Below are 13011 nucleotides of genomic sequence, written 5' to 3' on the forward strand. Positions count from 1 at the left end.
TAAAAAAAAAATCAAGTTCTAGACACTCTTCTACTTCCAGATGTGCTGCCACCACGAGAGTTTTGCCCACATGAACGCTTATCATGCCCAAATTGCTTACATATCGAGCACTTGCGAGAGTAAGTCTTTTTTGCTAACATCCATTTGATTGGGATAACGGGTTAGTTTGTTTTTTCCCAATTTACGGACATGCTTCTTGTTTGCAACCATAGAAAACGGCGCGACTGGACAATAAGTTTGATTACCAAGAGGATGGAAGTGACCGGAATATGCTTTAAGGTAATTTACGACCTTATATTCTCCCGCCACATAATCAGTTACATTTCTGGCCAGTCTCTCAAAGCACTTGATTGCATGAGAACATGACATGTGGTACGAAGTCATCAATTTGAATTAGTTTGGCATGTTTTTAATTTGCTTTTATTGTTAAAGTCTAGTATTAATTGACAATTTAACAAAGAAACACAAATAAATTAGTACTGTTATAGCCCGTATTTTGCACGTTTGGATATTTCAAAGTCGTCGTGGAAAGTTAAAGGCGAGACCATTTTCAAAAAATTTTTTGTGCACAAGTTAGTTATGAATATCATTTATGAATATTATTGGACGGAAATATTGAGAAAAGTTAAGGGCAAAAAGGAGAAATTTCAAAATGGTACATGGTAATATTGAGGAAAGTCGAGGGGCAAAATGGGAATTTCACAAGGCATTCAAGAAAGTTCTTGAGGGACCAAAGTGTACATGGTAAGATATAAGGTCATCTTTTATTCTAAGAAAAATTCAAAAAAAAAAAGGGGAATTCTCTAGAGAAAGAAAGGATGGCCAAGTGTCCACATTCTTACTTAAGGGGCCTAAGTGTATATATAAAGAAGTGGTGGCTAAAATGAAACAAGTAAGTCATCTTTTATTTAAGAGAATTCAAGAAAAAGGATGAAAGCTCTAGAAGAAGAAAAAAAAAATGAATAAAGAGAGCATGTGCTTCTCACATGCTTGAAGAAGCCAAGTATATATATAGATAGGAGAGGTCATCTTTTTAAATCAAGAAGTTGTAGAGAAAGGAAAAAAAAAATATAGAAGAAGAAGAAAGAGGAGGGGCCAATTCGGCCAAGAAGGAGGAGAAAGAGAAGACCAAAAATCTTGCCCCAAAAATTTATTTCTCATAGTATTTCTACTAATTCAAATATGCTCTCCAACATGGTATAATTGTTGAAGCAAGAGAATTATTCTTTGGTGCAAAACTCCAACCTTAGCTAAGTTGAGAAGTTGTGAAGGAAAGGTAAGAATTCATCTCCTTAATTGTGTTATGAATGGTTTGGTATGTTGTAGTATGTGGGAAAGAATAGAATTCATAAGAAAATATGGATGTTGAAATTGTAGCCGAGCATGGTGTGTGTGTGGCCTTGTATGTGTTGTTGAATGTAAGTATAATGAACTAAATTTATGTAGTAGGTTGGTTGTTGTTGTAATGCATGAAAAAAAAATGAAAATCCATGGAAATATGCATGATGTAGTTGTTGCCGACTAAGGGGTTGTTTTGGTAGCTATGGTAAATTGATTTTATTTGATATTCTAGTTGTTGTTAATGTGGATTCTATGATGAAAATGATGGTTTGGTAGTTTGAAATGAAGTCGTCGACGTGTAGATTGTTGATGTGGTTCTTGAAGTTAAAGGTAAGAAATGTGTTATTGATGTTTCATTTAATTTGGAAGGTTGCGGATTATGTTGTGGTAGTTGGTTGGAATCTAAACAAAACGCCGTTGAATTATGTGAAACGAGTTATTAATGTTAGAAGGTGTTTTGAGTAAAATTATTGAAATTGTTGGTATGATTGTTGGCATTGTGTTGATAGTTTGGCCGGGTTGAATTCCCGGATTGTTGTTGATTGAAATTGGCCAAGATAGATTCTTGGGGACGATGTATTTACAGGGGAAATGCTGCCGAAATTTCGGCAGACAAATGTTACTTTAAAATCCCACTTCTAAATGCTCTAATTAAGGTTTGGTAAATGTGACCAATTTGTAGATTTTGGTGAATTTGGAGCTTGAGTTTGGAGAAGCAAAAGGAGCGGAAAAGGTATGTAAGGCTTCACCCTTCCTTCTTTGGCATGTCTTAGACATAATAGGTCGAATACGAGCCTCGGAGACAACTCTATTCTCCGGAATCCGCGCCTAAAGTTTTCCTTTTTTCATTCAGTAGAATTGAATTAAAAAGTGTGCAAAATGTTGGAAGAATTTCCTAAACCTCTAGAACTCGCATAAATAGGACCCGACTACCCTAAAACCCTCACAAGTAACGCCATGACGTGTAACATATGTAAATTTGGTACGCCGCCTCATTTGATCCGAGGTGGGCCCACTGGTTCCCGGATTTACCTTATTGTTCCGCTTGACTTACTTTGAAGCTGAATCCAAAAGAAACCTTCGATCCTTATTCCATTACCAAATGACAAGTACTGTACCTATCCCAACGAGAATACTTCCATGACGATAATGATAACGATGATGTCAGAAAAGAGAATATGCCTATGATAAGTACGACAAGAATGATTCCACGACTAAGAGTCTTGAGCTAAAAATCCAATGTGAATATGAAAGTGTTATACTAGTTCTTGAACCTTAATTTTATTCCATAGCTATGACACTAGTTTCTAAAAGACTTCAAAGCATATGAATTGACGGATATAATGCCCATGATTTCATTCTATGCTCTCTCTTAAGGCTATTTTCCGTTGGTAGTCTCGCCTTAAAATACTCGTTCCTTCAAGGTGAGACAAAGTGACCATGATTATTCCATAACGTAATCGGAGGTCACCGACCTTACGTCACTCCGATGGACACATGACTTTCTTTGGGCTCTCATGCATGCCAATTGTATGACATATGTATATGAATGTGAATATGTATATGTATATGTATATGTATATGGGGAAAGGGGAAGGGCCACTGTTATATCACCACCTGATTCAGCTGGATTTCATCCCGGACGCGGGATGCCCGGACGCGGGATATGGGAGAGCCGGATACGGCGTCTGTATATGTGATATATATATAATATGTTGGGACACTGTTGGGGAGTGGGGTGGGAGAGCCGATGTACTCGGCGTCTGTGAATGTAAATAAAGGACACCATTTTCTGAAATGTTCTGTTTTCTGTACATGTAAATAAGAAGCACCGTTTTTCTGAAAAAGAAACTAAGCATGCATGGCATCCGCAGAAAGGCATTCATATGTACAGGTTACTTCTGTTCCAAGATAAGCTCCATATGTCTATTCCGTTATTATTCATACTGCATATTCCTTTATTATGTCACTGTTCATGCCTTATATACCCAGTACATTACTCGTACTGACCCCTCTTCTTCGGGGGCTGCGTTTCATGCCGCGCAGGTACTCCCAGATGATTAGAAGACCTTACTAAAGATGTTCCAGCGGAGATGGCGAATTCCATTTGTCCCGGAGAATTGCCAAGTCCAAGTATATGCTATGATGTTCTGTTCTATGTTAGAGACTTTGCAGACAAAGCAATGGGTATTGGGTTGTCAGTCTGTAAGCGGCTCCAGCAGCCGATATGCTATTATGTTTTATGTCACGAGTCTTACATGATGTAAGAGCTTACTTATGAAAAGAAAAAAAAAATATTGGAGAGCTTACTATGTATTTCTTTCTTTACTGATTCAAGGGTTTCTATACGTAACAAGAGTCAGCGGGTTCGCCCGGCTCCAGATATGGGGTCGAGTGCCCATCACACCCTAGTAAAGTCGAGGTGTGACAAGTACATAGAGGGTGCGGATTACATTATAGGGGAAAAGGTACAACTAGTAAAAAAACATAATCCATAGAAATATTAAACTTAATAAACAAAATACATATAAATAATAAACAACAACAAGATAACACAAATAATCTTCCACAATTTAAGTTTTTCTTTTAAAGCTATTTTCTCGTGTTGAACGTCTTTAAGGTTAGCCTTGAGCAAAATTCATTTTTTTGGGGAACAGGTGAGCAAGACCTCCAAAAGTTCAATTTTTTCTTCAGCTTCCACAAACTTAAATTGACAGTCCAACTTAGTGGTATCTCTAGAGATACGTTGAGTCGCGATATCTCTATCAAAAAGTGGATTTTTAAACTTCGCCACCACCGTTTTATCTACGTGAATACTATCTTCCCACCGAAAGTGTTTGCAACCGCCCATATCCTATAAACATTACAGAAAAATCAGTTTTTTAAAGTAAAACATGTGGATAACGTGAAAAAAAAAACACTAAAAAAATGTAAAAACACTTACTTTGGGAACTTTACAACGCCAAAAACGGTGACCCAGATTATCTTGGGTCTTTGATGTTTTTAGTTTACAGTAATAACCGCATTCACAAATATCAGTTGTATAGCAAACTTTGAAGTTTTAAAACTTTGAGACATGTTTTTGGGAGTGCAAAAGTGTGTTGAAAGGATGAAAATGGAGGAAATGAAAGAGAAGAGTATGCTGGAAATGGGAGGTTTCTGGTGGGTTTTTGTTATGCCATTCTGTGCGTGAAAGGACCAAAGTTTAAATGTACACTTTGGCCTTTTCACGCACAGATTCTGTGCGTGAAGCCTAGTTTTTTTTTTTTTTTTCTTTAAAGGGTTAGTTTGGTTCCAAACGTTATTTTCTGGGTTAAAAAAGTTACGGGCTCGATAGTACATAGGTTGAAGTTCTGCGCCATTCGAATTAAGTCTGATATTTAAGTGAAGAAAGATAAACCCACGAACTCATTATCCCTGAATAAAACTGTAATTGGTCCTAAAAGTTGGTCCCAAATTAATTTCTCGATGATTAAACAAAAAAGACAGACAACAGAAGCAGCAATATCACAAGACTATATTGCATGGGGTAGCCATTTGATTTGCCTAACCAGATTTTAAAGCTGCCTTTTACTGCTGGCTGCTAGCTCTGCTATTTTAGTAATTGTAATTACTATTGCGACTATTACCATTTATATCTTTTTAGCCTCGATAGACGTTTCTTATTGTACTTGGCTGCAAGGCTTTGGAGATCTTCTCTCTTTTGTTGTTATTCTACTTTTTTCTTCTCTGCTTTACTGCCGTAGCAATAAATAAACACAAAACAGGACAGTTTCATATCCTCTGTGCTCCATTCTCTCTAACTGCTTTTTTCCCTTTATATTTATTAGCAGATTCAGAGATTCCCAGACTGAACCTTTTTCTTTATTCTCTTGGTTTCTGTATGTCTTTCATGAATATCCACAATTAACTTTCTTCTTGTGTTCTTTTGTACTATGCAAACAGAGGTTCCCTTCCAGTCTTCAACTTCCAAAATTTGCTCTTGCACTATTCTGTTTCTTGTTTGCTAATTCTTGTCTATTCTGAAGTATCAATGAAAAATAACTTGTTTACCAGACTTCACATTATGTTTCTTCAGTTTATTCTTGTTGGGGTCTACATTATTTTGTGCAATGGTGCATCAGATGCTTCTATAGCTCCAATGGAGAAATATGAGAAAGAGGCATTGTACTCTGCCATTCAAGGTTTTGTTGGAAATGAGTGGAATGGTTCATTTCTTTATCCTGATCCTTGTGGCTGGACAACAATAGAGGTACTAATCTTATGATTTCATTTGCTAGTTCTAGTATGTTTTACCATCCTTTCTTTGTTTTTTTTGTTTGTTTGTTTGTTTGGAATTGGAAATCAAAAAACAGTAATGCTAGTTCAGACAACACTAGTTAAACAAAAAGTGTTGCTCCAGCATGCACTCAGTAGAGTATGTTACAAAGCCATGCATGGATTTTTTTCATCAACTCTTTCCATAAAATTGTTAGTTAAAGTGACAAGGAATTCCCAAATTCTTATTTCATTTCTGGATTTGCGATCAGTGTGATGTGAGTGTATGTCAGAGAGAGACATCATTAAGGAGCTATCCAATTTCTAAGACACTTTCCTATTAGTACCATCTACCACAGTAATTGCAAAATTTATCACTTTTTTATAATGACTTCCCTTATCTTGATGTAAAATTGTATTCATTTCTAGAATTAAGTAGTCTCCACTTCCTAATACTGTAACACATCTCACTCATCTTCTGAAATTATTTTCCGCAAGCGACTAATTCACCTGAAACATGACTTATGGCATAAATACATGTTATTAATCTATTTTCCAAGTTAACCATGAAAAGTCACTTGCTCTTGTTGGTTAACTTAAGTCTAAAATAGAGTAAAAATTCTTTACATTGTAACATAAATTCTAATTTAATTACTTTTATCAGCTCCATGAACTCTTGTTTTAATTATAATACACAGGGAGTATCATGTGATTTCTCCAATGGCTTCTGGCACATAACGGATTTAACTATCGGAGACCTATACGACAACTCCCTTCACTGCTCCCCAGCTGCAGAATTCACAAAACACTTGTTTGACCTTAAGCATCTAAAAAGACTTTCTTTCTCAAATTGCTTCCTCTCAGATCTGAACAAACAAATTACAATTCCCATATCAAATTGGGATAGTCTCGCGAACAGCCTGGAATCGTTAGAGTTTCGATCAAATGCTGGTCTTACTGGTACAATTCCCACAAGTTTTGGCTACCTTAAGAATCTTCAATCTTTGGTGCTGCTTGAAAATGGACTCGAAGGAGAAATACCAGAAGTGTTAGGCAATTTAAGTAAATTAAAGCGCCTAGTCTTGGCAGACAACAATTTTGTTGGTCCTATTCCTAATAGTATAGGAAGATTGATAAATCTTTTGATACTTGACACCAGCAGGAATTTTCTATCTGGTGCATTACCTGTGACTATTGGTGATTTGACTTCGCTTATAAAGCTTGACTTGAGCAACAATATGTTACACGGAAAATTGCCTAGAGAAATTGGAGGACTAAAGAGTCTAACACTGTTAGATCTCAGCCACAACAATTTTTCCGGGGAGTTGCCAGAGGCATTTCAAGAAATGGATTCCTTAGAAGAACTTGTTTTATCCGACAATCCGATATCTGATTATGTTACAAGAATTCAATGGGGGAACATGAAAAACTTGGAAATGTTGGATCTTTCAAACATGGGATTGACAGGGAATATACCAAATTCCATGACAGAAATGAAAAGGTTGAGATTTCTCAGCCTCAGCAATAACATTCTTTCAGGAATTATTCCATCAAAATTTGAGACGATACCAACTATTAATGCTTTGTACTTGGATGGAAATGATTTCATAGGGAAACTTGAATTTTCACCAAGGTTCTATGCAAAATTAAGGAGTCGTTTTCGAGCTTCAGGCAATACGAATCTGTGCTCGTCCCTCGAGTTAAGGCACGTTCCAGAAGGAGTAAAACAATGTGAACAAGAAAGCATAAAGAATGAATATCTGAATCAGAATCCTTACCTTATAGCTTCTTTGGGGCAACCAGACAACGTTGTTAGTCGTTTTACATTTTGTTCTGTTGTATGGATGATACTTATGTCTCTTCTATGGATCATATTTTTATGAATAATTATCTTGCTTCATTCTATGAGAAAGAATTTGGTTCGTTCTTGCCTATTTTGCTCTGCCTGTAGACCACAGCTTTCTACTAGAATTTTAAGTTGTTTGAAGAGAAACCTTGATCTGCATGGATTCTTCACAATGAGTATAATGGAGCAATAATTGTTAACCAAAAATATAAAGCAAGTTGGTTATTTTTGTCCTTCTTTTAGTTATGATTTTGAAAACCACAGGATTAACATATTAATGATCAATTTGTAAAAGGAAACGACCCTATCAAGAAGACCGTTTATACATTGCCTAATGAAATGAAACAAAAATATGAAGAAAATTGTATTATGGTCTAGGACCTGGGCCTAGCTTTCTGGATCAACTCTCATTGGAGAAAGTTTCTCCGTTGGCGAGGTTTTACCCATAGGGCCAACGTTTTTTTTTTTTTTTTTTAATCTCCCTGGCACTTGGTCCGTCTAGAGCCTTCCGAACCTTTCGGACCATCTTTTCTAGCTAGATAGTGAGCGATCACTCAACAATCGATCACTCAACAATGAACACTAATGAAAAGCAATCCGAAGTAAATAAAATTAGATTTTCGGGTTGCTATCTTGGTTGGCAAAAGAGGGGCTCTATTGTTAAGTCGGATAAGGAATAAGATGACTTGTTCGCTTTGGCATGATTATTTCCATTAGTAATAGTAGACTATAGGCAAAATGGTATGCCCCAAACTATTGAAAATAAAGCAGTTACGCCTTTCATTTGCTTTGTGGTACTTGGTTACTGATAAGGAGATAATTGCTCTATTTCCAATAGTTTAGGGACATATCTACTCCACTTGGCTAACAGTAAGGGGTATTTATGTTAAAAAGAAAAACAAACATAAGGCATAATTGCTACTAGTCTACATTTGTAATAGTTCAACCAATTTTTCACCCTTTCTTTTTTGGCAAGATTTTTTTTAACCCTTTTACTAGCGAGCTTCTAAAATCAGCTTATTTTGAAAAACATTTTTTTTAAAAGTGCTTTTTAAAAAAGTACTTTTTGTGAGAAGCCGTTTGTTTTTGACTAATTAATTTAAAAAACACTTTTAAGCTGCACTTAGCGTTTGACCAAGTTTTTAAAAAGTGTTTTTAACTGTATTTTTCTCAAAATTGCTTTTCAAAAAAGTACTTATTGGGAAAAACTATTTTTTTTAGCTGAAAAACTGTTTCTACTGCTCCCCAAAAGTACTTATTTTCTCCCAAAAGTTCAGCGAAACACCTCACTTTTTTTTTTTTTTAAAATAAACACTTTTTGAAAAAAATAAATTTTGCCAAACAGGCTATACCTCTCTAAAAAATACAATTGACTTTTTGAAGTCAATCAGGAACCGGGCATCATTTCCCATCAAAACCCTCCAAACGAAAATGACTAAAGAAACGAGCTTTTTCTCTTTCTGCCGCCAATATCTTACCCCTGTTTTTCACCAATTAGAATCAACAGAATCAAAGATTAATGATGAGTATCCCAGATAGATAATGATCACATCTTCAAAAATATTTAAACTAATCAGATGCTCAGCGATTTCCGGTAAAAGATTTGATAAACAGTTACAACTAATTAACATAGAAGTTCCCCTAAACTGATGCCAACATGCACCCCACAATTCTCCATCTTTCTCTCCTTATATGATGGTACACTCCACCACGATATCACTGCCATTAACCAACTCCTTTTTAAGTAATCAAAACCACTCAGATATGCATTTCCATTGCCTCATTATAACTTAAACAGAGCATTCACAGAGCTCCCTTCTTTCAAATCCAAAAAAAAGAACTATTTTCATGGCTTCTTCTAAAGTTTTTCTCTGCTTAGTCTATTTCTTCCTTTGTTCACTTAATTTCTTCACGGTTCTTGCCACTGAATTTAATGTTGGTGGTGACAAAGGATGGGTTGTCCCTACAGTAAAAGATGATCAAGTGTATAACCAGTGGGCTGGAAAGAATAGGTTTAAGATTAACGACACCTTAAGTAAGTTCTCTTTTACCTTGAGCATTAGTCCTTGTATCTCTTCATGCTCAAAGGCATCCAAAATTTAATTTAGTCATCATAATAGTACTATAAAGTATATCACACCCAAGTTATATACATCAATTAGCGCTGTATAGAAGTTTTACACTATCGTATAACCAATTACAGCATGCTACTAATTTATTAGGTTATCATATCAAAAAGTTTCATGTTATTGTAGATCAATTCATAGCCTATTTGGCCAAGCTTCTAAGAAGCCAATGGTGCTTGTATTTTTGTTTAAAAAATGCTTATTTTAGAAAGTTGAGGTATTTGGCCAAGCTTTAGAAGAAAAAAAGTATTTTTGAATAGTAATAGACGTTTTTCCAGAAACCGAAAAAGAGGTGATTTTCCCTTTAAACACTTTTGAAACCTTGACCAAACACAAATTATTACTCTAAATTGTCAAAAGTGCTTTCATATTGATTAGCCAAACGCAAATCGCTACTCTCCAAAAATATATATTTTTTTTGAAAAATTTCTAGTACAACACACTTTTCAAAATAAGCGTATTTTGAAAGTTTGACCAGCCATGCTATTAACCCGATAATATAAAATTCTTTATTTTATCCGTGCATATAACATAAACTCATCTACTACGTCCATCCCTGATGTTGTTGCATGATTTTTACTGTTGTTTCCATCCATAAATCTGTGATGTACTCAGGGTTTGAGTATAAGAAAGATTCAGTTCTGGTGGTGACCAAAGAGGAGTACGAGAAATGCAAGTCAAGTCATCCAATTTTCTTCTCCAATAATGGAAAGTCTATCTATAAATTGGAGCAACCTGGATTGTACTACTTCATTAGTGGTGTATCAGGACACTGTGAGAGGGGTTTGAAAATGATAATCAAAGTTTTAGAACCAGCAGCCCCTCCTCAATCTGCTAATCACACTTCCACACCAACTGTTGCTGGTGCTAACGTGGCTAATGTTATAAATGGAATGGTGTTTGTGGCGATGTTATTTGTAGGTATTTTTATGTAGTTTATGAATCTTGAATATTTTTGGTTTTTTCTCATTAGGTACTTGGAGGTGTGCATCTTTTACTAGTGATTATGAACTCATGGAACTTGTTTTTTTGGGCTTTAGTGTTGAAATTATTTATTTTAGGGGTAATCGTGGTTTTATTGGTGTATTGCCTTTTGTTATTTTTTAAGCTTCATTGACACGAGTCAATGGATTGTACTTCCTAGTCCTGCACTGGTAATTTAACTTATCATTGTTAAGTGATTTGATAAATGAAAAAATATACATTAATTACACAGGTTAAGTGATAAAAGTGTGTGTAGCACATATCATTGGTAAAAACATTTGGTGGCTTCCCACCATGTTACCCCGTACATAGCGGAATTGATAACTTGACAAATAAGACAAATTTAGTCTTTTATAGCAGGTTAAACTTCACTAATTTAGCAAATATTCATTTTGCACTGCACTGTCAGTGCATATTGAGTCAAGTCCTTACGGTTAGTACGTACTGCCAATCTGGATTTTTGTAACTAAGTGATCTAATTAATTCATATGCAGAAAGAGACCTGAGAAAAAAGGGTCTAATTAAGCGGAATTGATATAGTATTACCTAGTAATGTCAAGACAAAAACTCTTACCTATATGGGAAATTTCAAATGCGCTAATCCTGGATTGGATTATGTTTCAACAATCAATCCTCTCTACACATCCAGATAATTGGAGCATAACCCAACAACCTATAGCTGCAAATTTTGTCTATTATCTCATAGTGTCTCATATCGCGTCCACTTTCCTTCCATAAGGGTTGCTCTCACTGAATCCATGCGGGATTCCTTCAACTTTACGCTTTTTCTTCCAGAACTGACGCATATCTATTCGAGTCCGGAACCCAAATTACCCAATAAAAGAGAAGTTGAACCAAAATATCCCAACAAAAAAATTTGACACCAAACTATCCTTAACGCAGCAAATTGCTGCGTTATTGTACTTAACTGTAACAGCACGGTTAAGTCCAATAACGCAACAAATAACTGCGTTATATAACCGTCTTAAAAAACCCATTGGGTTCCTCCACTGGTCCCCCACTTCCACATAAACAAATTTATAAACCGCCATTAAAGGGCGTAAGAGCTCGGGGTCCCACATCAAAAAACGCGATTTTCGATTCAAATTTCGTTTGGAAAGTAAAGATTCTCGGTATATTCAAGTAAAGGAATAAGATTTGAAGGTTGAATTTCGAAAAAAGGCGACGTACAACTTGATTCAAACAACCCTACAACAAGCTTCGATCAAGCTATTTTACTATGAACTTTCTAATTATTTTGTTAAATACATTATAATCCTAAGCATGATTAACGTTTCGTAGTCTCGAATTTTGAAAAATGGATTGTTCTTTTGCATTGCTCGTTTAGAGCCTGCCATTGTTTTTTTTTTTTTTCTTTTTTCTTGTTAATTTATTAGTTGTTAATTGATTATTAATTGTTTAATTAGAAAAAATATAGTAATCTCCTATTATTTGTTAATTATGCCATTGTTAATTTATTTATTTGTGAAATTGTTTATCCCATGTTAATTGTTAATATGCTGATTAGTTATCTAATTTTATGCGTTAATTATATAATTAATTATTAACTAGGTAGTTAATATAATTTCTCATTAAATAAATTAGTTCGTTATTACTTTAATTATAGTTAGGAGAATAATCAGTTATCAATTGATAATTAGTAATTAGTTAGTTAATATAATTTTTCGCACGGTAAACAAGCATCAGTAATAAAATTTCACTAAAGGATTAGTTAGTTAATATAATTGATAAAGGATCATTAAGTTAACATAATTTTCCGTTAAATAAATTAGCTATTAAATTATAATTAGATGCAATTATTCATAAAAATATAATACAACATAATTCTCATAATCCACAAACTTTGAATAAAGAAGGACAAACTAAATCCTTAGTTTTGGATTGAACATCATTAATATAATTTCCCTATAAATGATTAGTTAGTTAAGATAACTTTCCGATAAAGGATTAGCTGATTAACATAATTTTCTCTAATTTCAAGAATAATGAAAGATTTAGTTTGTACAGATACGACACCTCCATGGACTCCAACGTTCACCCGGGCCCCGATGATAGATCAATACTTGCTCTGCAAGATTATCATAGGTCCGAGCAATTATGGTGTGATGTTATACAGATGGAGACGTTGCTCTGTCCCCACAGGCTGGATATGGCGTGAACTCTTTTACACGAGCGCCCCTTACCTCCCAGTGTCTTAGAGGCTGTATCTGTCATTGTGTCTCCGTTGGTCGGGTACAACATGATTGGGCGCTTGTGACGGCCATGGTTGAGCGGTGGAGGCCGGAAACACACATCTTTCATCTCCGCACTGGTGAAGCCACAATCGCGCTTTAGGATGTTGAGGTCATGTTTGGATTGCCGGTAGATAGAGACCCATTATGCAGTCGGGCTAAGCCTCTTCCTAGCAGTACATAGACGATGGAGTTGACTAGGTTC

The 13011-nt window shown here is 35.3% G+C and overlaps 2 protein-coding genes across 2 annotated transcripts; both read left to right on the top strand.

Annotated features, from left to right (window-relative positions):
- The first annotated feature begins 5058 nt into the window (after nucleotides 1–5058).
- Nucleotides 5059–7659, top strand: LOC132623551 (piriformospora indica-insensitive protein 2-like). Its single transcript, XM_060338360.1, has 2 exons — nucleotides 5059–5593; nucleotides 6297–7659. Exons 1-2 carry the CDS (start codon nucleotides 5375–5377, stop codon nucleotides 7479–7481), a joined length of 1404 nt encoding a protein of 467 aa, XP_060194343.1. The 5' UTR covers nucleotides 5059–5374; the 3' UTR covers nucleotides 7482–7659.
- A 1214-nt stretch (nucleotides 7660–8873) lies between these two features.
- Nucleotides 8874–10648, top strand: LOC132623642 (early nodulin-like protein 6). Its single transcript, XM_060338461.1, has 2 exons — nucleotides 8874–9479; nucleotides 10186–10648. The coding sequence occupies exons 1-2, from the start codon at nucleotides 9293–9295 to the stop codon at nucleotides 10503–10505; spliced, it is 507 nt and encodes a 168-aa protein (XP_060194444.1). The 5' UTR covers nucleotides 8874–9292; the 3' UTR covers nucleotides 10506–10648.
- Nucleotides 10649–13011: the final 2363 nt, after the last annotated feature.

This window comes from Lycium barbarum, chromosome 1 (assembly GCF_019175385.1).
Source record: "Lycium barbarum isolate Lr01 chromosome 1, ASM1917538v2, whole genome shotgun sequence".
In the NCBI taxonomy this organism is placed as follows: domain Eukaryota; kingdom Viridiplantae; phylum Streptophyta; class Magnoliopsida; order Solanales; family Solanaceae; genus Lycium; species Lycium barbarum.